The 24772-nt window shown below is 44.2% G+C and overlaps 1 protein-coding gene across 1 annotated transcript in view; it reads right to left on the reverse strand.

Annotated features, from left to right (window-relative positions):
- Window positions 1-2392: 2392 nt before the first annotated feature.
- The window catches only part of LOC129092004 (homeobox protein Meis1-like), an 84210-nt gene continuing 61830 nt past the window's right edge, over window positions 2393-24772 (reverse strand). The window contains 5 exon segments of the mRNA XM_054599747.1: window positions 2393-4395; window positions 10649-10746; window positions 12163-12207; window positions 12210-12251; window positions 14250-14308. Coding sequence (XP_054455722.1) covers window positions 10688-10746; window positions 12163-12207; window positions 12210-12251; window positions 14250-14308 — 205 coding nt within the window. The 3' untranslated portion in view covers window positions 2393-4395; window positions 10649-10687.

Consider the following 24772-nt stretch of genomic DNA (forward strand, 5'->3'; position numbering starts at 1 on the left):
CGCCCAAGGGGCTTCTGAGGGCCGGGGCCCCGTCACCAAGGAGACAGATGACAAAATGGCCCCTGCTCAACAGTCCTCCTCTCTTCTTTCTCCCCTCCAACACATTTTGTTTTTCTCTCCCTCCTTTTGTTTCCAAACCAGCTGCCATGCGACCTTTGAAGGTGGAGGTTTTTTTGGTTTTCTGTGGGGGGTTTGGAAAGTTTGTCCTGTGAGGCGTTCAGGAGCCACTGCTTCATTTGTGTTTGTGTCCATATTGATGTCATAAAGTACCTCAGATGCTGGCAGGTCATCTCGGCCATATGTGCATTTCCTGTGTAATGATTGTTGCTTTGGAAGCTGCAGGACACTGATTGGTTGAGTGTTGTTTTGTTACATTTAGAGGCCGGTTTGGTTAATCCACATAATCTGCAGAGTTTATGAGGAACATTTAACACCTGTCTCTGGAGGAGAATGAAATAAATACATATATATATATATATATATATATATATATATATATATATATATATATATATATATATATATATATATATATATACATATATATATATATATATATATATATATATATATATGTATATATATATATATATATAGAGAGAGATAGAGAGAGAGAGAGAGAGAGAGAGAGAGAGAGAGAGAGCTTTCGATGTGTGCTAACTATGTTCAGTGAAAATTGCATTTTAATTTGATTATATTTTTTGGTTTTGCAGCTTTTTTTTTTTTTTTTTTAGAAATAAAACATTTTTAAAAAAAACTGTCTAAATAAGACAAAAGTGAGAAAATATATTTCGTCGTAAAATTCTGTTTGAAATGAAGCATGAAATAATTATGAAATCAACAGTTTGACCGGCGGGCCTCGTCGTTCAGCAGCCGGAGATCTGTTGTGTCCGAGCTCCTCCGGTTCACCAGAATGGAGCATAAATATCAAACAATAATAATAATATTATTTTATAATAATAAAATAAAAATATCTGTCAAAAGGCAACTTTTCACTCACATCTCAGCAGAAATGTAGGTCAACTGTGACAAAGAAACATGCAAAGCCACAACCATGTAAACGTGTTGACATGTGAAAAATAAAAATAGAATACAAGTTGCACAAATGCTCATTATGAAAATCTGCTTTAAAAACAAATAAATACACGTATTTAGATAAACAATAAAATAAATATATTTATCTTACAAAAACGTTAAAAACGCCACTGGAATAATTAAATAAACTGTTTAAAAAACTGAATCGAATCAAATAGTTTTTTTTTTATTATTATAGTGCACAGACGTGACGTGTGTCTTGTTTTAATAATTGGAATTCAATAAACGGAAATTAAATTAAATGGGAATGCAGTAAGAACAAAAAATATTTTCACATATGGCACATTTATACGAAAATGATTTAAATAAATATCCTGTTTTCATATCAAATAGAAAAGCAACGAAGAGGAAACTTCTCCTCTGAGTCACTGTGGTCATTTATCTCTGTCTCATTTTAGCTTTTATACTTTTATCAAACTTCTCATGCGTTTTTATTTTATTTCTGTGTGTGTGTGTGTGTGTGTGTGTGTGTGTGTGTGTGTGTGTGTGTGTGTGTGTGTGTGTGTGTGTGTGTGTCTCCATCTCCTGCCCGGACAGTAACCAGGCCTCCCTAAAGAGGGCAGTCAAGCATGGCTTTCCTGCTCCATCTCCACGGCTCCAGGCCCACAGGCTCAGGAATCCACATTTCACAGCCTTTTTTTTTTTTTTTTTTTTTTTTTTTTAAGCAATTAAAACGTCGCCCTGGTCTTTTAAGAGCCTGTCTTTTTTTATTCTTCCTCCTCTTCTTCCTCTTCTTCAGTGTAAATAGCATTCACTTCTGCAAAGGCAGTAAAAACACAATAGTGGAGGAGAGATAGAGAGGCAGAATGGGGGGAGTATTGATTTATATTTATATATTGTTATGGATAAAACAGACTCTCTCTTGTTTGCTGGTCTTAAAAAAAAAAAAAAAAAAAAAGAAAAGAAACTGTGACTTTGGGATTCTCTGCTGCTCTCTGAGATGTTTCAATCAGATGGAGTCAGCCTGCCCGGTGCTCTCGGCCTCTGTGCCCGCTGGACAGAGCCTCCTTTTGACTGCAGGCAACAAGGCGTGAGGGAGAACTAATCTCTCCATTTACACGTCCCCAGCAGTTTTACCTAAATGAAGTTTAATGCTAAATGAAGGATAATTCGCTTCCTCCCCTCTCCATGTGTGAGAGAATAAACTGTTGTGCAACTGGCTGCACATTATCCGCAGAGAGGCGTGTGTGGACATGAAGACATGTTTGTGCCTCCAGAAGTTCACTCTTATGTATTTCATATGCGGTCGTGGGGGGGGAAGATAATGTGAGACTAGTTATCAGTTCTGTTATTTGAACAAAAATTATTTATTTACAACACAGATGTACATATATACCCTTCAAAGTAAAAGCATAAGAAACATGACTTGTCTTCAAAGGAATCTTAAAGATGTGCGTAATACATGTTTGAAGCAAAGGATAATGGATGCATTTAGAACACACACACACACACACACACACACACACACACACACACACACACACACACACACACACACACACACACACACACACACACACACACACACACACACACACACACACACACACACACACACACACACACACACACACACACACACACACACAGTGACTTTTACATTCTCTCCTGTCTGTTGATCAGCGTTACATCATCCGGTTGAATCAATATGAATGGACTGTGGTATAAATGGTGTTTTCCCATAGACTCTGTCTCTGCCTGTTATCAGGCCGCATCAAACACCGAGGGGAAGAGAATCCATCGGCCATGCGGGCGCACGGCCTTGTGACATAAAACACATCAATAGGACCCTGGAATAGACGCTCAGAGGCCCTCAATCATGGACACACATGGGGAGAAACAGGAAACAACATGTTTGTGGGACGAACACTTGTAGTTTCCCATCCGCTGTGGCCTTTTTTTAGCTTGTTTGTGAGCATTAGCCAAAGCTCTATGTCATGTTTTGTCAGCCTGTCATGATGTCAGCCATGTTCAGATCTACATTATGCGTCGCTCCTCGTGTGAACCGAGCACAGAATGATAAATTGGACAATCAGATTAGAAAAACCTCGTACATCCAAAATGTTAGCTTCCTCTGATTCTGTGTTTAGCTTGAAGTCTTGGTGTTTGGGAGTTAATCCAATGAGTTATGGGAGAGTTTCATGACCCCAAATTGTCAGAGAATGTTTCTATTCCAATAAAAACTTCTAATCAACTGATATGAAAATATAAGAAAAATCACCAAAGTTGGAGTTACAAAGCGTAGACACACGTGAAGGAGCTGAATCACTCTCTCACCATCCAAATAAAGGCCTGCGAGAAATGACAAACTCATCGAATTGTCCGTTTATTCACTTCTTTTTTTTTTAAACCTTCTTTTTAAAAATGCATTGTGATTTCAATGGAGGGAGGGGTCAGGAGGTCAAATTTGATGGAGAGACGGCACACACACATAGTGTGGAAAGAAATCAGAAAAAAAGAGAAAAAAGTTCACATCCTTTTTTTAAAAAATCTATTAGAAACAACATAATATGCAGAACAATACAATAGCATTTACAATACTTAAATTCCCAGTTCTTGTGAGAGTCCAGCGTAATTTTACAACAGTATACAGTATATTTTCTTTCTCCACTCACTTCCCACACTAGGGGTTGATATAGTTATACTTTTTATTTCTTTTCTCTTGCTTTCCCTCCTTCCATGTTTCAATCCACTATATGTTTTTTTTAAAGGGCACCTCTGTTGCTTTGTTAGTGTCCTGTCAGATACAGACATTGGCTTCTCCTTGGTCCAATTCCGTCATCCCAAAGAGTGGAGTGCTCTTCACAGGAAGTCTCTTTTGTTTTGCCAAAGAGTCTTGGATATTTCACCAGGTGCTGCGTACGCCGAGAGTACCGGCAGAGGACACAGTGCGTCTCTCGTGTGTCATCCGTGCCTCATAATCGCAATCACAATCACTTGTTAATGGAGGAATCCATGGGAGCCTAGCGGGCCAAAAGAGGGGGCGTAAGTCTGGAGCCCACCAGAGAAGAAGCAGGGGTCTGTCGAGGATGGGGGGGGGGGTCATCTGGGTTGGACATAGTTTCATCTTCTGTGCATCGTCGTCGCTGGATACAAAGACAAGGATTGGAGGAAAGTTTCCACGTTGCACATATCAGCCGAATAAATTGTTGTTGGGTGTTGGGAGGTGGACAGAGGACAGAGGGGTCGCTGTGGGTGGTGGTCGTCGTCGTCGTCGTCGTCAGGAAGTCAAGGAGTCCTGTTCCCTGTGCTCCGTTAGGCCTCGGTGAGACTCTGGATCCCCTGGTTTGTCCTGCAGTTCTGGAGAGAGGGAAGATCAATACTGCTTAATTAGTGATCAGGTTGATCAGAGAGGATTCATATTCAAGTTTCTACTCAGACATTCAGGTCAACCACACTCGACTTGGACTCAGATCAAATACTTGAGACTTGACTTGGACTCTAGTTGAAAGATTTTAGACTTGACTTTGACTCCAGCTCAAACCCTTCACTCGGACTCTAGCTAAAACACTCGATACTTGACTTGGACTCTAGATTAAATACTTAAGACTTGGACTCCAACTTCACGACTTGACAACTGAATTGGAGTCTAGCTCAAACCCTTCACTTGGACTCTATCTCAACCACTTCAGGCTTGACTTGGACTCTAGCTCAAACACTTGACTTCGAATCAAATTCAAAGATTTGAGACTTGGCTTGGACTCTAGATTAAAGATTTAAGACTTGGACTCCAACTGAACGACTTGACAACTGAATTGGACTCTAGATCAAAGACTCTAGATTTGGACTCCATCTCTTACAATGACTTGTGAGCATCTCCCTCTGGCAGCACTGATATGTACTAAAAACAAACAAAAAAACCTCTTAAGTCCAAAGTCGTGTAAATGTTATTCAGCCCTGAGCGAGCTGTCATGTTGTCTCCTCCACGGGGCAGAAAGCATTTAACCACAAACAGAGAACTGTTGAATGAGTTGGACGTCATTAAACATTCATTAAATACGACAATAGATCACAGCAGACTTCTGGAGGAACTCTCGAGTTACACTCTGAGCCCGACGGCACACAGATGGTAGGACCCGCTGATACGACCCTGGAGGAGCAGTAAAGTACGTGGCAACTGCTGCAAAACCCGACAACAGGGCTAATCTGGGTCAGAATACAGACCCAGAGCTGCCCTTCACTAAGACTGTGTGGATGCAAGAGAGAGAGAGAGAGAGAGCATCGGAGGCTTTAGTGAGTTAATCCTACACCCTCAGTAATGCTGCTTTAACAGTAGGAGAGGACTTAGAGACCAAACACACACGATCGACTTGACGTGATATCCGGGCCCTGTACTTAACATTTCCTCCATAATCTGTTTAACTGGACTACGAGGAAATTTAAAATTAGCCTTTGGTTTATCTTTTGCCTGTAAACAGTCAGAATTTAACTGTGAAGCTAAGATATTAAAGCCACTTACAAATCCATGTTGATTTTGAAGTGGGGTTTTATATTTGCACCTCAATATATATATTTTTTAACGGTTGTTTTTTGTCATGATTGCAAATATTAAATGCCGAAATAAAAACGTCATTTATAACATTTCTTCGGTTGATGTTTCTGATGTTTCATCCGCTAATAAAGGCATCAACCACTCATGTTGTGTGGAACGGACTTTTTTCAAAACGTACACTATAGTCTATAACAACATGGAGGCTTTGTACCAAGATGTCAAACTTTATTCCTCCATTCAATCATGAACAAAAGCGCCGTGGACCAGATCCACTCCTTCTGTTCTTACCTTTCACAATAAAAGCCCCAGACGTATAGACTGTAACTGTTTACAGAGGGAACTCAAATTCACTCAGAGCATTTCACTGAAAGGAAACTCAATAAAATATCTTACAGTAGCTTTAGACTGTACAACAGTTTGCCTCAGACAGACTGTCTGTTGTTGAAAAAGTGTTGCAACTGTTGCAAACTCACATCGCTGCAAATATTTATAGTTTGGAAGGGAAATATCGCAGAGTTATTCATCACGCCACGGCGTTTAAAGGCCTTAATGCAGACGACGAACGCTTGAATCACAGAATCTAAACCTGGTGTTACGTATCAACCGAAACCCCGTTAGCCGCCGCAGCCCGCCGCACGCCATCAATCCTCCTCATACGATGAAAAATGAAGTAAAGTAAATCCATCTTCGCCCTCTTCTCTCCCTACATTCCTGTCTTTGCAGCCAACAATAGCTGCCATCCATCTCTGCTGGTGGAAGCCATTGTTGTGAAAAACCAAAGAGGAGAGGTGAGGCTCGCCGCCGCCCGTCACCTGAGAGCGCCGAGGCCCGCCCACGCGTTCAACACACACACACACACACACACACACACACACACACACACACACACACACACACACACACACACACACACACACACACACAAACACACACAAGGGCCACTACAGACGACACAAAGGCGGGCAGGGAAAAGGACAACGAGACGCCAGCGCCCTCGTTTGTTATTCCCCTCATCCGTCAGTTTTCACCTGGGTGACGGAGAAGAAAAGGTGCGACCTGCGTAAGAGAAGGGGGGGGGGGCTTCAATTAGCTTCCTTTCAATGAGAGAGGTTGTAGGGGGTTACACATCTCTCTGGACCTTAATGGCATCAAACCTGTGACCTTTCCATTGTGGGACGTAACATGTGGCAACAAGCCGAGTCATTAGCGACGCCGCGGTCTGAATGAGGACCATGTCCGTGCCTGAAGCAGTGATCCATTACATCTCCATACAATTGATTATCTGTTTTGCAAGTTCCTGAAGATTGCAGTGTGTCGAGTTCTATGTTTGTGTGACAGGAGCAAAAAGTCCTAATGAAGCAGAAGTAAATATTTGATTAACAACGACAAATTCCAACAAAAGATATCCCAAAAAGCAAACAAAAGAATAAAGAATGTGTTGCGTTGCTACTTGAAGTTGCTTCCTGCGTGCATTGGATGACTGAGGTAAATCCATGTCGAGGCTCTAATAAACAATATGCGTGCTTGAAAGAGCACACGTTGCTAATAAGGCTTTTTCACTTAATAAGCCAATCAATACATTGAGCTTTCTTCCTGAAGGCTCCGAGGGGGATTCCAGAGGGGCCACATCAACAGGGACACACATTCACATGGACAATACGAGGGGCACGAAATCCCCATCGGGACCATGTTTTTTTTTTTCAATGTTCGTTAATAGTAAAAGTTCATCCACCAGAAAGAGAAGTCGAGGGGGAGTTGGGGGGGGGGATCTTGACCCCCTCGGCAGAAGGTTAACAAATTTGTGCTTAATGATTGGAGCAATGAATCCTGGGACAAAGGGTCTCCAGCCGAGACGGGCAGCACAGAGGGTTACAGGCGGCGCTCACTGGAGCGTTCTGCCCGACATTTTGGGGGAAAGAGAAGCTGAGAGCGGGGAGGGCCGCAGGAAAATTCCATAATTAATTCTTCCACCCTGCGATAACTATTGTCCTGAAACCGAAAATTACAGTTTCCAAGAGGCCCACCCCCCGGCTAATTTCGTGGAAGAGGAGAGGAAGAAGAAGGGGGTAAGGGTCACCCGGGAGTCACTCTGGTCGCTATCAAAGGCCCGGCTGGCTTCTGCTCCACTAGCCGGGCCTCGTCTGCGCTGACAGGTGTATTGTTTCACAAGGGGATATAAGCTGTGTGATCACCACCGGGGCAGAGCGTACATAGCGCTCCTCACTAAGCAGCACTAATTGGCTTTAGTTTTAACTAATGTTTCAGTGTGACTGCTAGACACACCTTCTGCATGGAGGCTCGGCTCCATCACCGCTCAATTTAGCCCCGCGGTAACAAAACCTCAACTCCGCTAATGAAAATTGCTTATAAAATATAATGAACCTGTGCTCCCATAATCAAATAAGATAACCGCCCCCCCATCCCCACCCATCCCCACCCTACCGTAATAACCTATTAATTTAATTGGTCATGAAAGAATATAACACATCACTTACATTTTAATTGACCTAGAAAGGAAAGTAGCAATATTTGACAGAGGCTAGCTAGAATCGGCTAACTGGTGAAGATGTAAGGAAATGACGAGTCGTGAGGAAGAGAAGATATTTTTCTGTCACAATCTCTCTCACCCAGCTTCTATCTCCCTCCCTCTTCCTTTCTTCCTCCCTCCTTTTTCCTTCCTCCCTCCTATTACTCCCTCTACCCCTCCTTCTTGTCGTTTACGCTTCCTTCGCTCGCCATCTCTTCATCCGCCCCCTCTCTCTCCCCCCTCTCTTTCTTCCTCCGCTGTCTACTCGTCCTCTCTGTGCTTTCGCCCGTCTCGCAGAGGATTCCTCTGGTGGCCCAATTACGAGATTCAGCAGGCAAATTGAGGCTGTTTAAAGCGAGGTCTGCTGGGAAGGCTAGCAGCTGCTGGAGAGAGGCAGCTTGGACACGGCGAAACCAGCCCTCATGTTTACACACATAAACACAGACACACACACACACACACACACACACACACACACACACACACACACACACACACACACACACACACACACACACACACACACACACACACACACTCATTCTGAAAGCACAGCCCTTTTCTATTACCATGTCTTCCTGCATTTCAGACCTAAAAGAAGCCATTCGATGTGAGATTTTGTGGTCGTGGACATTTGCGACATGAAACAAGGGCGGCATATTTCCACCGTGCAAACGCAACACACACACACACACACACACACACACACACACACACACACACACACACACACACACACACACACACGTGCACGCACATTCTGTGGAGGGTTAATGGTCTCTATTTTTGTAAACTGAATAAGTCAAATCCATTGGTCACACCTCTGGTGATGGCATATTTAATTTGGATCTAGTCAATTAGGCCCAGCTAAGCTCCATACCCTGCTGGCTACCTCCTCCATTTTGCACTAGTTTGCGTCCCCTCCCTGTGCCAGGAGTAATCCTATTACCATACACACACACATGCACACACACAGTTATACACACCCACACATTTCACATACTAATGTTTGTATATGGTATCCACGCACCTACACAGGTATACACACACACACACACACACATGTGGTATAAAAACACGGACGCACACATACCAAACAATGCACAACAATTGGACCCGTAGCCACTTTATACACACTGTGCACTGTGACAACACCGAGTCTGTATACATCCAGAATTATGTGGGAGTCTATTTGGCCCCGGGGCGAGAGAGAGAGCGAGAGAGGGGAGGAAGGGAGAGGAGGTGAGAGAAAGAGAGAGAGAGGCAGAGAATTAAAGAGAAGAAGAAAAAAGGTGTTTGTGTGTAAGAGAGATAGAGGAGGAAGAAAATGACAGTGAGAAAAAAAACACAAAGAAGAGAAGTGAAACAGAGCGAGCATTAAAAATGACAGAGAGAAGGGGGGAGAAAGGGAGAGAGAGGGTGAGGAGGAGGAGGAGGAGGAGGAGGAGGAGGAGGAGGAGGAGGAGGAGGCTCCTCTAGCTGGTTAGTGTGTGTATTAATGTGGCTCATGCATCAACAGCAACCCGGCAGATTTATGACACTTAAGGGGCGCTCACTTCTCCCTCTCTCCTTGCTCCAGCGACGACTGCTTACATTTTTTAACCAATCAGTCTGTTGCCATGGCAACGTCCTACCTGCCCCCCCCCCCCTCCTCCTCCTCCCTTCACAGTCCCCTACCCCACCCCATCTCACCAGCAAACCCCCCCCACCACCACCCTGTCCCGACCCATCCTTCTCTCCTTGTCTTCACCCCTCTTTGCCCCTCCTATAGAAACAGATTTGTACCGTTACACAAAAGCTTGATTTCAAAATCGTAAGAAAAAACATATTTATACTTTCAAATATCATCAATAATCTCTATTTTGTATATTATTTATATTTAGTCTGTATACACATACACGTGTTCAAACTGTTTTCTCTCTCCCCTCTGCCTTTCTTCATCTCCCTCGCTTGTTTTTTTATATCCTGAAACCCTTTTTATCTTCTTTGCTCTCCTCCCTGATATGAAGGATGTTTGGTCCTGTAGCTACACACACACACACACACACACACACGCACACACACACACACACACACACACACACACACACACACACACACACACACACACACACACACACACACACACACACATGCATGCACACACATTACACGGAGTTACAAGGTTGTGATCAAACGTTCTTATCAGCAGACCGAGGGTGGGACAGTTAGAGAAAGAGTTACATAGAAAAATCAGCCTGGGAAGAACAAGAGCTCGTTTGTAGCTACGACAAAAATTGAACTCAGAAAAACAAAGTACAAATAAAGTAGTGTGGAGTTGAGGTCACACAAAATAAAATCCCTTAACTGTTTTGTAGTCCATTGGTACAAAATGTCAGAGATCCTATTTATATTAATACTTATTAGTAAGTGAAACCTTAAAAGCAGGTCACACCCTGATCTGCAGTAACTGTGATATGAAAAGTGTTGCAGACACACCTCTACTCTGGTGAATTAAAAGACCTGTAAGTGTGTGTGTTGGTGTGTGTACTTACATCCCCCGTTGTGTTGCGATTGGTGGGACTCGGGCGGGGCTACATGTAGTGCCACTGACCTTCCATGCCCATGTTCATGCCCATTCCACCCATTGCTCCTGAGAAACACAGAGGGAGGGAATTTAAAACCACTGCAGAGAGGAGTAATAAGTTAGACATTCGTAGCCATAACAACCCAAAAATATTGTGCTGTAATTCGCAGATTTCCCCCGTTATCACGAAGATGACGTAAAAAAAAAAATGCTAAAACACCTTTGCTACTGCCGAGTAAAGCCGATGATTCATGTCTTAAAGCTGCATTCTCTCTAGTGTCCATCAGGGGGCGACTCCTCTGGTTGTATAGAAGTCTATGAGAAAATGACTCTACTTCTCTCTTGATTTATTCCCTCAGTAAACATTGTAAACATGAGTTTATGGTCTCAATCTCTAGTTTCAAGTCTTCTTCAATACAGCATGATGTTCATTTAGTAAATGATGCTCCATTTAGAGTCAAACAGACCATAAAGCAGGGGATGCTTTAGGGCGGGGCTACACACTGATTGACAGGTCGACACCAGAGACGTATATCACTCCTCCACATTCCAAATATGGTAACATCTGTTCATTGGTTGCAAAAAGAAACAACATGGCGACGGACGTAAGATGGTAACGGAAAGATCACTGAACTTTAGGCTTCAAAATGTCAGTTAACTATCATACGAACCGCTGTATGAGGATATGATGAATACGTCTATGCAACAACTAAAGTTATTTAAGTTACAGTTTATTTAAAGAGACACTAAACGCTCTCAGTAAGTCTTTGCAAACAAGTGTCACCAGAGAATGTTTGCAGACTGAAAGAGAAAAAAACTAGAACTAAATGAGAATTATTATTTTTTTTAAACTTGACAGACGACATAGCAGAGAAGCAAAAGGCTTAAATGTTGGAGGGTGGGGTGTGGTGAAGGGAGGTGATGGGGGGGGGGGGGTTAAGTAGCCTGGCAGTTTATCCAAACCTGCTGACTTTGAGTGGAGGGTGAGATAGGGTTAGAGACTTGAGAGAATCCCAGAAAACAGGGGATAGAGGAGGAGGAGAGGAGCTTAAGGACAAACTCTGGGATTAGACCTGATGGCGTGAGAGAGAGAGAGAGAGAGAGAGAGAGAGAGAGAGGGAGAGAGGGAGTGGGAGTCAGGAAGGAGATGGTTGTGTAATGTGATTGACCACACCTGTTCTGGTTTGTGTGTCTAAGGAGGGGGAGGTAGCAGTGTGTACAGTACCTGTGTGTGTGTGTGTGTGTGTGTGTGTGTGTGTGTGTGTGTGTGTGTGTGTGTGTGTGTGTGTGTGTGTGTGTGTGTGTGTGTGTGTGTGTCTTTATGAGCCTCCACTAAGTGAGAAACATGGCAGATACCGCAGGAAAACACAGTGACACCTACAGATACTGTACTAATGACGGAAAAAAGAAAAAGAAAGGAGGAAGATGTGAAGAGCAAAGGGAGGAGAAGAAAGGGTGAGACACGCAGAGGGAAATCCTTACCAGGTGGTCTGATTCCCATGTGCTGCTGGCCGTCCATGACGAAGCCCCCATCGGCTGGCCATCTGGATTGTAGGGAGCTCCTTGACTTACTGTGGACGGAGAAGGAGACAGAGGGAGGGGAGGGGAGGGAGGGAGGGAGGGAGGGAGGGAGGAGACGGAGTGGTCAATTAGTGCTTTTAATTAAGGCTCAGTGGCCGAAGCGAGGATCATCTGTCGGCCGGTGCACGCAGAAGGAAGCCGAACCGTTGTCTCCAAACGTCCTTCCATCGCTCCGTGTCTGTCCCCGCTTTAAGCCCCTGGTAGACTTTAATGCGTCTAAATGCTCTAATGGGGATCGGACTGAGAGAGCTCCACACACACGATGGTTCACTAAGGTGAGATCTGAGCCATCTGGAGGAAACACGCAGCGTTGACTGGAGTCCGTCCATCAAATTATCTTTCATTTTACTACTTAAGATGAGACGCTACAGGGAGAAACACTGGTTCTATGCACTGATCAATTTTGATATTTTGGTGTATTTTGCTTCCATAACATGTATTCTTTCAAACTAGTGGAAAGAAAACATCCAAAATTCACATTTAGGTTTTTATTTTACTACTTTGTCTATTTGCGTCTGTAGATTTCTCCTAAATTCACCAAAAGTTACCATTACATAATGCCTCATTTGCATATTTAAACATAACATTTCAGAAAACTTGTAATACAAAAAATAATCATCTTAATGTCATTAATGAACTGGTGAAGTTTCATGTTGTTATCTATTAGTTATTTTTTTACCCTATTCACCTGTAGTGTCTTCAACATGTATGTAATTTAACTAAACATATCTTTAAAGGACGTTTTCTCTAAATGAGTTTTTTCTCAGACTCTGATCCAGAAATCTCCACTTCAGTAGCTCTTACATACACCAAACTTTACAGCTTCATTCCTCTCTATATTCTGAAGGTTTCTACAGAGGGGTTTGTTCATATATCATTCAGAGCCTGATTTATACAACATTTAACTACTAAAAACATTGAGGAAATAGATTTTTTTATGGCGCTTGACAGTATTTCCTTATTCATGGAGTGACACAAAGAGATACAAATAAATCCCTCTTTGACCCAGAATTTTGAACCTGGCTTTATCCAATGTTCATATTTATATTCTGGAAATGTATTTGCACATATTTGATAAGATAAACTTGTAACACAATAAAATAATAATTGTCTTAATGTAAGTTCTATATTTAAGCTAAACAAGTGAAAATCTCCATCTAATAAACACGGCCTTTAACTGAGCAGCTCCGATAAGTGAAACCTGATCGGGTCCGCCTCCATTGTTCTGCTCTCATAGAAATCCACTTACCTCCGACTCAGGCTGTTTGGGGGTCAGTCAAGCAAAAGCAAGAACTCGGCCCGACTGAAATGCCTTTGAACTTTACTGCGCCCCTAATGCCACCCTGACCTCTGACCCCTATTACAGGTAATAAACTTTACGGCAGTCCAAACCAAGCCATGCACCGGGGGGGGGACCGCTCACTCCCCTCCCGCGGCCTGAAAGCAGCCACAAATAGGGTTGAGGGGGGGGGGAGTTTAAAGGAGTGAGTGGAGGAGGGGGGTAAAACAGGTCTGGAGCCAAGAAGCCAAACAACGGTCACCCAAAAAAAGAAACGGGTGTTCTCTTTATGTTTTGGTTTGAGCCATAGGGAGTAGCCCGTTTGGCTAATGGGGGGGGGGGTGTTACTGGGAACACAGATAGTTTTGTTTATGGGCTACGAAAATAAATCCACTCGTCGTTAACTTGTTTTTAAGCCAAATAATGAATTAAAAAAAAAAATATATATATATATAGCTTTTCACCCCAAAAAGGGCACGACAAAAGTTGATTAATGGTTGCTGTTAATGCTGCGGTTTCTTAATTTTTAGTGGTCAGTCATGACATGAAATGCGGGGAAAGCCCCGGGAGGTTTTTGGACATTCCAGGATATGGGGGTGGGGGGTGGGGGTCTCAGTCCTGTATTTACCAGCGGAGGGGCCTCCGGGTGCATGGAGGCTGGACGGCTTTCGCCCGCGCGACTTGAATACAGTAACTATAGGAGACTTGCCTGCACGGTTCGACTGGTCAATCATGGGCTGGACTATTCTCCTCCTGGCGTTTATGAACCTGAGGAAAGAGGGAGGAATAGAGGGAGGGAAGGAGGGGAGAGAAGAAACAGAAACAGAAAGTCAGTGTATTTCTCAAAACAAGATCAGGCAACAAAAAACAAAAAGATAATTGCTGACGGAGACCTTGAACATCTTGGCACGCAGCACGAAAACAAAGACATTGCCAAACCAGTCTCTTTTTTTCCCTTTGCAAACCATAACAGCGACATGGAGAAATGACTCTGAGCCCCGATAAAGCCTCTGCAAAAGTCTCATCTTAAACCGAGGGTTGGTCTTTAAATAACGCAGACCTGTATGAACCTGCTCACAGCCTCACAGCTGAACCCGGGATGTTTCTGAAGCAGGTCGACCCATCTCGCTTCGTTTTTGGGGTCGAGATCGCTGACTACGGAAAACGTGTCGGCGTTACAAACCGGTGAGAGGCATTGTTGTTGAGGGACACCCTTTAGAGACAGGTGTGTTACTGCAGAGGCTTGGTTCATGTATTCAAACCTCTTTAAAAGCACACGGTCTGAACATGTACTGTGCACACACACACACACACACACACACACACACACACACAGTCACTCACATTTAAACCTTAATCTCTCTCCCTCTCACTGCGTCACACACACACACTCACACACACACCACACACACACACACACACACACACACACACACACACACACACACACACACACACACACACACACACACACACACACACACACACACACACACACACAGCGCTCTGGCCTTGCTCAGCCTAACCTCTTGTGAAATGACCCTTTGACCTGTAATGACCTCTAGGAGAGAGGTTCTCTTGGGGGCTTCTGACTTGATTTATGTGTTCCTGCTGTTGCCCCACCGGACACTTCTATTTCATCTCTAAAAAAAAAAAAAACGTGGGGGGGGGGGGGGGGCGTTAGCTGAACTTTAAGGAAACAATAGTCGGAGCTGGATGTAAAGAGGAGCGTTTAAGAGGTCTAAAGAGGAGAGGAGACACAAAAGGACACTAGCTGGTGCATCTGTTCGACCCCTAATAAGTGAATGGCTTTACATCTCTTTAATATTCCTTCTCTTAACTGCTTTATGGGTCTCCTCCTTTCTTTCTCCTGCATGCTATCTGTCCTGTATCACCTTCTGCAGACAGAGCTGCAGCGTAATGAGGAGACAGATAGTAAAGACACTTTTTGTTGCCATGCATTGTTTGGGGATAATTGCATCTTGTAAGTTGCTTTAAAAGAAATGTAAATTTTTGACATGGGAGCAAGTGTAGTTTTCTGAGAGGTGAAATGATCTGACTGGGATCTTCTCGGCGTTTGAGCTCCGTGCTTTGGCAAAGTTTGTCGTCCATTCGCTACAATATGTTCAACATTTTTGAATATGAGGACGAGAGAGACAGAAAGAGCCGGGGAGGAATGCAAGAATGCACTGACATGGCGGAGCACCATCAAATGAGGGAACGTCTGGAGTTTTATCACCAACACCCCCTCCCTTCCCTCCCTTCCCTCCCTTCCCTTCCTCCCTCGCTCGCTACCCCTGTTTTGCTGGGGGAGATATGGGAGGAGGAGCGAGGGAGAGAGGGCAAGGAGGGTTTTGAGGAGCATTCCTGCAGCCCTCCTCTCCTCTCCAGGCCCTCTATATAGAAGGACGAGGTCATCTCGAGGCCAGCGCCGGCTAACTGTTGACCTCTCCCTCTCCTCACCTCCTCGTCTCCTCGCCTCTGTCCTTACTCCCTTGCGCTTTCCTTTCCTTTCCTTCCTCTTGATTTTTTTTTTCTCTTGCAAAAAACGTGGTTTCCTTCTGCCTCCCATCGAATACAAAAAAAATACACTAATGCAACAAAGGAGCGTGTTTTGGCAATAGGTGGGCACTTCTCGTGAAGCCGGGCATTTGTTGCCGGCACAATGGGGCTCAGGGAGGAATGTAGTGGACGTGACCTCCCAGAAATATGGCAGCGGTGTTGGTTTTCTCTAAGGATTAAATAGACTGTGTATCAATGGAGAAGTAATCCTCCTATCACTGCTCCTGCTGCGACTAGACCTACAATCGCTGGTCTCTCATATCTCCCCCCCCACCCCTCTGTATCTGTTTCCTTCTCCTGCTCGCTCCCTCCTTATCATTCCTTCCCTGTATGGTGGAAACTGGCGGTCCACCTCTCAGCAACGAACCCACACTCTAAACCCACCAAACCCCCCCCTCCTCCTCGCAAAAACTCTCGCCCGGTTTCCTGTCCCCGTCGTCCCCATATCTGAGGCCAGATGCACCATGGGGGCTGGAACAAAGGATAAAATGCCTCTCATAATAGCAGCCAGGGGAATGGGAGAGAGCGATGGAGAGCGGGAGAATGGGAGTGAGAGAGAGAGAGAGAGAGAGAGTGGGGGAAAAAAGAAAGAGCGAGGGGCTCTGTTCTGCAAACCAGACACTCTCGCTGTGACCGTTAATAAGCTGACAGAGAGAAAGAGGGAGAGGTAGAGGGGGGGAATCAAGAGAGAGGAAATAAGAAAGAGTGATGGAGAGAGAGAGGGGGAGAGAAAAGGGAGAGAACAGGAAAGCAGAGCTCCTCTATTAAGGGGGAGAGGCTTCACCTTTGTACGACCCCTGGGTGCTATAGGGCCAGTGTGTTTACGGCCTGTTCATTCCCCTGCCTCCCATCACCACACAATGAGCTGCACTATTCAGACCCGCTCACAGCAACAATAGCCGGGCTATTTTGGCGTGACACACCACTGGTGGTACGCATAAAGTTGTAGCAAAATAAAGCAAAATAAAAAGGCACCAAAAAGGAGGGAAAAAAAGACTTGAAATAATAAATAAATAAATATGTGGCCTTCAGGGAGTCCAGCAGGGTGTGGAGGCTGCCAGGAGTTTGATTCCTCGCCATGCTCCCATGGCACAGTGGATCACAAAACATGTCGGCCATGTGTTTCACCACAACTCAACGCTCTTTAAAAGCCATATAAGGAGTGTGCCGGGTGGATTTAAAAAAAACAAAAAACATTCTTTGTTGTTCTGCCCGCGATCCATTTCTCCGTCTGAGATTGCTCCTGCCTGGATTAACCCCTCCCCAACCCTCTCCCTCCTTCTCTGGGAAGAGTGGAACTGATTGCGACGGCGTCTGCCAAGCCCCTCGCTAATGTCCTATTCTCATTACACCCGAGACACACACACACACACACACACACACACACACACAGAACGACACACACCGAGCCGAGGCAGCCGCACACAGGTGTACGCGGAGACGCACGTGAAATGCCCAATTAAAAGCAAGAAATTGTCTTTTTCATCAGCTGCCTTTGTTGCGTGACCAATTAGGGGATAATTTAATAACGAGCGGTGGAAAGATGCAGATTGGATATACAAAAGGTTACTCTGCGAGCTCGCCGATTTGAAATTCATGTGGAGTTCTCAATTTCTGTGGCACGCATACTCACACACATCATCTCCTGAGCCCACCACCAATATTATATTAGTAATATGAGACACACACACACACACACACACACACACAAACATACACACATATGGATGCACGTCCTCTGCACTCACTACCAATATTACATTAGTAATCGGAGAGAATGTGCACACACAACTCACATTTATTCACAGCTGGGTATTAAAGCATCACACACACACACACACACACACACACACACACACACACACACACACACACACACACACACACACACACACACACACACACACACACACACACACACACACACACAGAGACAGTTTACATGCATATTCAAATCTGAGAGGGCGCTTAAAATAAACTGTGTAACCACACACTCCTCCTAGCTGCCAGTCAATGTGATTTAAAAGCACTTGAAAAAGAAAAGCGAGCTCTGACGGGTGGAAGCATGTAGCTCATCAGCAGGTTGTCACTGCGCGGCCGGCATCGATTGTCTGCTGCTCAACCACAATTAACGCCTAGCCCCATATATCCTTCCTACTCACTGCTAAACACACACACACACACACACACACACACACACACACACACACACACACACACACACACACACACACACACACACACACACACACACACACACACACACACACACACACACTTATGCAAACACTGAACTTGTCTCTTCTTTAATAACTTTTTTGACCTTTTGTCATTTCTATAAAAGCGATTTCGACACAAAGTAGTTCCACAGAATAAGACTTAAAAACATTCTTCTGAACAGAAGGTGTGGTGCGCACACACACAAATACAGTAACCAGTCATAAATCACGAGATAAACTAGGCTAACACACACACACACACACACACACACACACACACACACACACACACACACACACACACACACACACACACACACACACACACACACACACTATGCAGCCTGTCACCATTCTTATGTCACACCTTGTGTGTCCCTGCAGAACTTTTATCATCGGCGTCCCAGCACATCTCCATCTTCTTAAGTAATTACTTATTTTATTAGAGCTCACACATCCTCCTATGGACAGCGGGGGGGGATGTGTAGTGCATGTGTGTGCACGCACCTGCACACTGTGTGTACATGCATGTGTGCGTAGTCCATGTGTGTGTGTGTGTGTGTGTGTGTGAGGGAATTACAGTTATGAGTTTCTCCCCTTGTTCTCCTCAGTTGATGAGTGAACTCGTAAATCACCTCCCTCTCTTCTCTCTCTTCTCTCCCTCCCTCCCTCCCTCCCCCTCTTTTCTCTCCCCCGCGGTGTCGTTCTCAGGTCAGACGCTCGGATTAGATGCTTCAAGATTAGCTCAAATAAACTAATGCAGCTTCTTGCATAACTCTGTTTGCGTACGACACTCACTAAATCCACAAACGTCACTGGTTTTAGAATTTGCTTTGCATCACATTTATTGTGTTAGCGCCACTAAAACAACTTGGAGAGTATTTTAAACGCGTGATTTTACATTTACAAGCAGTGCTGTAACTGTAGCTTCAATATATTAGGCTTTTTTTACCTTTATGTTTCTAAATCTTTTACTGTGATGGAGCTGTAGATGAAAAGAGAAGAATATTTATAATGTTTTAGGCCTGTGATCCTCTGAACCCATGAAGGGAACCACTGATTTTGAGGATTTTGGATGAGCCATTCCCTAATATTGTGTAAAGACCCTGTGTTGTGCTTGATTTGTCCGTGCAGCGCTCAACACGTATAGACACCTACACGCACACAAAGAGCTGCAAACAGAAGACTCACTCCGCTACATGCGCTCACTTGTCAACTGGTTTTCCCCCGAAGCTGCCCGGACCAATCAAACGGCTACATGCTGCAGGTTCGTAACACAAACATATACATCTTTTCCCATAATCCTCTACTGCAACTAAACCTCCTCCTATAGAAATAGAGCGTGGAGAAGGTGTGGTACATTGTATATCGGGGGTTCTGTGACAGACACAAACACACAAGCACATAAAAACACATTCTGAGACACACACACGTTTGACAAGTATGGTAGAGGTGAGGTCATGTGGGAGTCACATGACCAAGTCTGAGTCTTTATTGGCAGGCTTAACCAATCCCCAAATGCATAGCTATGCTCAGACACACCCACTGATCAGTACACTGCTCTGCTGATTCAGCTCCCACCAACATGAGGTGGATTAGAGCCTCATATGGAGGCAAAACATAAGAAAACAGTGTGAAATTTAAAAGGAGCTTTAGACCCAGAGCAGCCATGGGGTCAACTAATCCCCATTACTGCACACACATAAAACACAAGTGTGTAAGCACACACACACACACACACACACACACACACACACACACACACACACACACACACACACACACACACACACACACACACACACAAACACACACTCCCTGTTGCTCCACTACCCAAGAGCCCAGTGTCCATTAAGAGGGCCATGAATCCACCACTAAAGCTGGTTTTACAGAGTGGAGCTTTTCCACTCACACACTCACAAACTGGAGACGAGCTCACTGAGTGTGTGTGTGTGTGTGTGTGTGTGTGTGTGTGTGTGTGTGTGTGTTTATTGTTTACGTGCGTGTCCATGGCAACCAGGTGCCTCTCAGAGTTACAGAGAGGAAATGTTGGCAACTTGACGAACATACGTGAACTCGCTGGCTCGGCTCGCTCTGCAACATTCACTGACTTCTAAACAGGACTTGCCAAAAAGGCGAAATGTAAACAGAAGGTATGAGAGAGCGGGAAGCTAGAGTTACCGTCACACGGTTGTTTGTCTCTGCCAAAGTTCTATGAAAGTCAGCAACACGTGTCAAGTTCAGCGCGTTACATGCATACAATCTTTTCAAAATAAAAGTTCTGTCTTCACAGGAAACAGCTTAGGTTTTAGAAACAACAACACAGAGGTAGGTTTAGGTCAAAATGAATTCTGAAGTTTTGAGTTTGTGACCAAAACATCAACGTTGACTTCTAGTTTCACACGAGGAATCGAACAGCGGACTCCTGGCTGAAATATCCTCTTTCCCCTCTCAGTCTTTATACTTCCTCGTTCATGATTACCTTAATATTGTATTTAGTAATTTTGTCGGATATCAACAATTTACGTTACATTTTTTGATACCATCCTATTTACATTTATGTCCGTCCAACATGTCATCACTTCATCTATTTATCCTTTAAGACATTTGTGTGAAATAGTTCATCCTTAAATCGAGGTAGACGTTTCTGCAAAAGCTGAAGAAAATCTCCCAAAAATGTGACAGACAGACGGACGACCAGAATAAATAATGCCTCCAGCACGGAGGCACAAACAGAACACAAGAGTCAAAGAAGAAGAAAACAAAGGAGTGAAGGCAGAGAACCAGAGTGAGACATCATGAGGCAGCGTGTAGCCGTGTCATGTGACCTCAGTCGCTCTCTTTATCGCCTCTCCTGCTTCCCTTCACACACATTCTTGGACTCAGTCGGCCGGTTCATCCATCACTGCCACAGAGCCGGTGTGGATAAGAGCCTGACTTCACCCAGAAACAACATGGCCGCCCTGTGCTGCCCACAAACACAAACACTGGACAGAGTCTGAGTCCTGCAGCCTTTGGGCTTGGATGGAAATGTATGTGTGTCTATGTGTGTTTGTGTGTGTGTGTGTGTGTGTGTGTGTGTGTGTGTGTGTGTGTGTGTGTGTGTGTGTGTGTGTGTGTTACATGTAGAAGCAGTACACTCCTCATGTGTGTGTTTCTGCAGATGTACTAGCATGCAAATGCATACAATGTGTTTTAAGTCACCATAAATGCAAATAAATAGACACATTTAGCCACCAAGGGAATACAAATATCTCTCACACACACACATACACACACACACACACACACACACACCCAACACCCACACACACACACACACACACACACACACACACAAACACCCACGCACACATACACACAGAAAGATGACCAGCGTCACACAGAGCCAGTACTGCTGACGGGGCTTGCTGCAAACACACAGTGGTTGACCTAAATCCCCCCACCCCATACTGCCCGTGTCATATCCTGTCTCTGCGCGTGTCACTTCCCCCGCTGGCTCACAGCAGCCGTCGCCATGGGGATCCCTCCGAATGCCCAGAAACTAGTGAGGCCGTTTTTTTTTTTTTGAAAGATGACAGCCACCGTCAGCAAAAACACAAAGTGGAAGTGTGGAACAATTTGGAAAAAAAATGATGGGATAATATCTGTTTTTGAAAAGTTCTTTTTTTTTGTTTTTACAAATTGACATGCTTACATTTAAAAGTTAGCGTGTATACCTATATATATATATATATATATATATATATATATATATATATATATATATATATATATATATTCTCACAAAGATGAAGTAACCAGCCAATAACATTTATACGTTTTCTAAGAGTCACTCAGACCTTTTATTTTGGTGAATATGTCTGCAGGATTTCAGAACAGCCTCTGGTTTACTTCCTCTCATCAGCAGTGAATGACATGTGCGTTGGTTCCAACACAAACAGTCTGTTAGCCTCATCATTTCATGTCTCGTCTACAAATCCTCTACGTAGAACCAGCACTCATCTTAACGACATGAAATCAACAACGTCAGTCTTCTGCCTGTTATTTGTAGGAGTAGGTGTCCTATTTTTTTCCTAATTTGGGCAGGAAACACTTGCTCCATGTTGCTGCTGATTCACTTTTTGACGGCGTTTAATCGACGCAAGATGGAGAAACATCATCCGAACGTCGACGGCCATGTGTGCTCCGACTCAGGCTTATGGCATTCACGTTCTGCCGCCTTTCATGTTTCTGGACCCCCCTCTACTACGACAAAAGAGGGTTTGAAAGGCAAAGGGAGAGCAGAGAGGAGAAAAGAGGAGGGAGTAAAAAAAAAAAAAGAAAAAGGGAGAATGAAGAGAAATGCAGGTTGGCCTCGGGCGGCGTGCTGTGATGTAAGAGAAACAGAGAGAGAGGGAGGAACGGGGGGTTTGGTTCACAGTGTGTCTTTGCACATGGACACCTATATATGTTTAAGCACACACACACACACACACACACACACACACACACACACACACACACACACACACACACACACACTCACACACACTCACTTGTGTTGACACAATAGAGTGAAGACGTGGTCGTGTCTACACAGGCTGAGGATTCCTGTCTTTTTGGTAGCAGCAGACGGAAATATTGTTTTTGAAATTATTTTTTAACATTTTGACTCCGTGTTGAAATCCGAGGGTGAGGTCATACCTCTCGAAACGTGTGTGTTCATGTGTGTGTGTGTGTGTGTGTGTGTGTGTGTAAGTGTGTGTGGTATTTGCTGTGATGTCGGGGAGTTTCAGGTTGAAGCGACTTGACAGGAGCTGCAGTGTATGAATCAGGCTCTAGGGCATGGACTGAAACTGGGCCTGCTAATTCCAAAACACACACATGCACACACACACACACACACACACACACACACACACACACACACACACACACACACACACACACACACTAACACACACACTAACACACACCACAGAAGTCTTTCTAAAAACAAGTTCCAGCATCTCTCTCTTTAGCCTGTCAACACACTGAGCCACGCAACTCATCTCACTCGACCTGTTTGTCTCTCTCAGATATTTAAAGGATCATTCTGCTTTATTACAACTTGGGTCTTTTTTCACTAAACACATTTCTGGCCATCATTTCTGTTTATAACATCAAAGTACTGGGAATATTTAATGGCAACATCTCACAGCTTCGTCAGATAAAAGAGAAGAGGATGTAAACAAGCTAACAGTTTAGCCACATTAAAATGATCCCACTGGGTATTTGTTCTTCCAGACCTCTCTCAATCTAGGCTGAAGTGGTTTGTTTTCTTCCGGAGAACGATCACGTGACAGGGGCATGAATCTAGCAAAAGTGATGTGTTATAAATTGCAAAAAACGTAGCAGTTTGGATGCGTTCTTAAAGTGACAGGCACTTGAGCTTTGTGCAAACATGTTTCTAGTAGAAACACAAAATATTAGTATGAATCTGGAAATGAGCCTGATGTGTCCCCTTTAACTAAAACAACTAATTAACAGGAAAACAGGAAGTGAGTGCAAACAAAATGTTGTTAATGTGTCTACTATATTAAGTACGGTATAGATAATAGTTAGTTAAGGATGTTTTGGTTTGTAAACTATAAGGATTTTTACAACAGACTGTTTGGAGAATTATTTATGTTCATCCTTTGTTTGTCTAAAAAAAACCTGTCTGATCATGTGACTGATCATGTGACTGTTCTTTCTAGCTTTGTCACGGCGTTTCCCAGAACAGCTCTAAAAACTAAGACAATAAACCCCAGTAGTTTTAAACCAGAATGATCCTTTCATTTTAACTCCAAAATTATCCATGTTTTCATGTTTCAATGTGCTTTTTCTCCCCCCCTTCCTCACATCTCCTTCCTCCCCCTCTCATTTGCTCTCCTCCTCCCTTCCTCTCCTCTGCTCTCACTCACTCGTCCTTTCAGAAACCCGATAAGCGTTGTATACTGTACGTACGTGCCACGCCACTGCCGTCTCAAACACTACCTCTCCCTTCTCTCCTCTCTCCCTCCCTCCCTCCCTCTCTCCCTGTCTCCATGCTTTTAAGACGTTCGTAAAAGGAGGTCTTATTGACAAAACAATCGCCCGGCGAGGCTTAAACACCGCCTTTAAAGGGGCATTATTAAATTGCAGGCAGGAAGGGGAGGGGCGGCCGACGAGGGGGAAACCTGACGACCCCGCCATCGATTTCTACATCAGCGGAGCGTTAGGAGAACTTAGTGGAGAGACACTGACTGCAGCCGGAGAGAGAGAGAGTCGAGGGGGGGGTATTTTATATGCTACGCTTTGAGCTTTTAGCTGCTGGTTTACAACGTGTGAGTAGGTTAAAGGCTCGTATTGTTCAAGGACACTGTTAGAATAACTTCTGAGCCTCCTGTGTCAGAATAAGTTTGCTTTATAACAGGATTTTATTTCTTTTTTTGGGAGCGCTGCAAAC

Source organism: Anoplopoma fimbria, chromosome 6 (assembly GCF_027596085.1).
Source record: "Anoplopoma fimbria isolate UVic2021 breed Golden Eagle Sablefish chromosome 6, Afim_UVic_2022, whole genome shotgun sequence".
In the NCBI taxonomy this organism is placed as follows: domain Eukaryota; kingdom Metazoa; phylum Chordata; class Actinopteri; order Perciformes; family Anoplopomatidae; genus Anoplopoma; species Anoplopoma fimbria.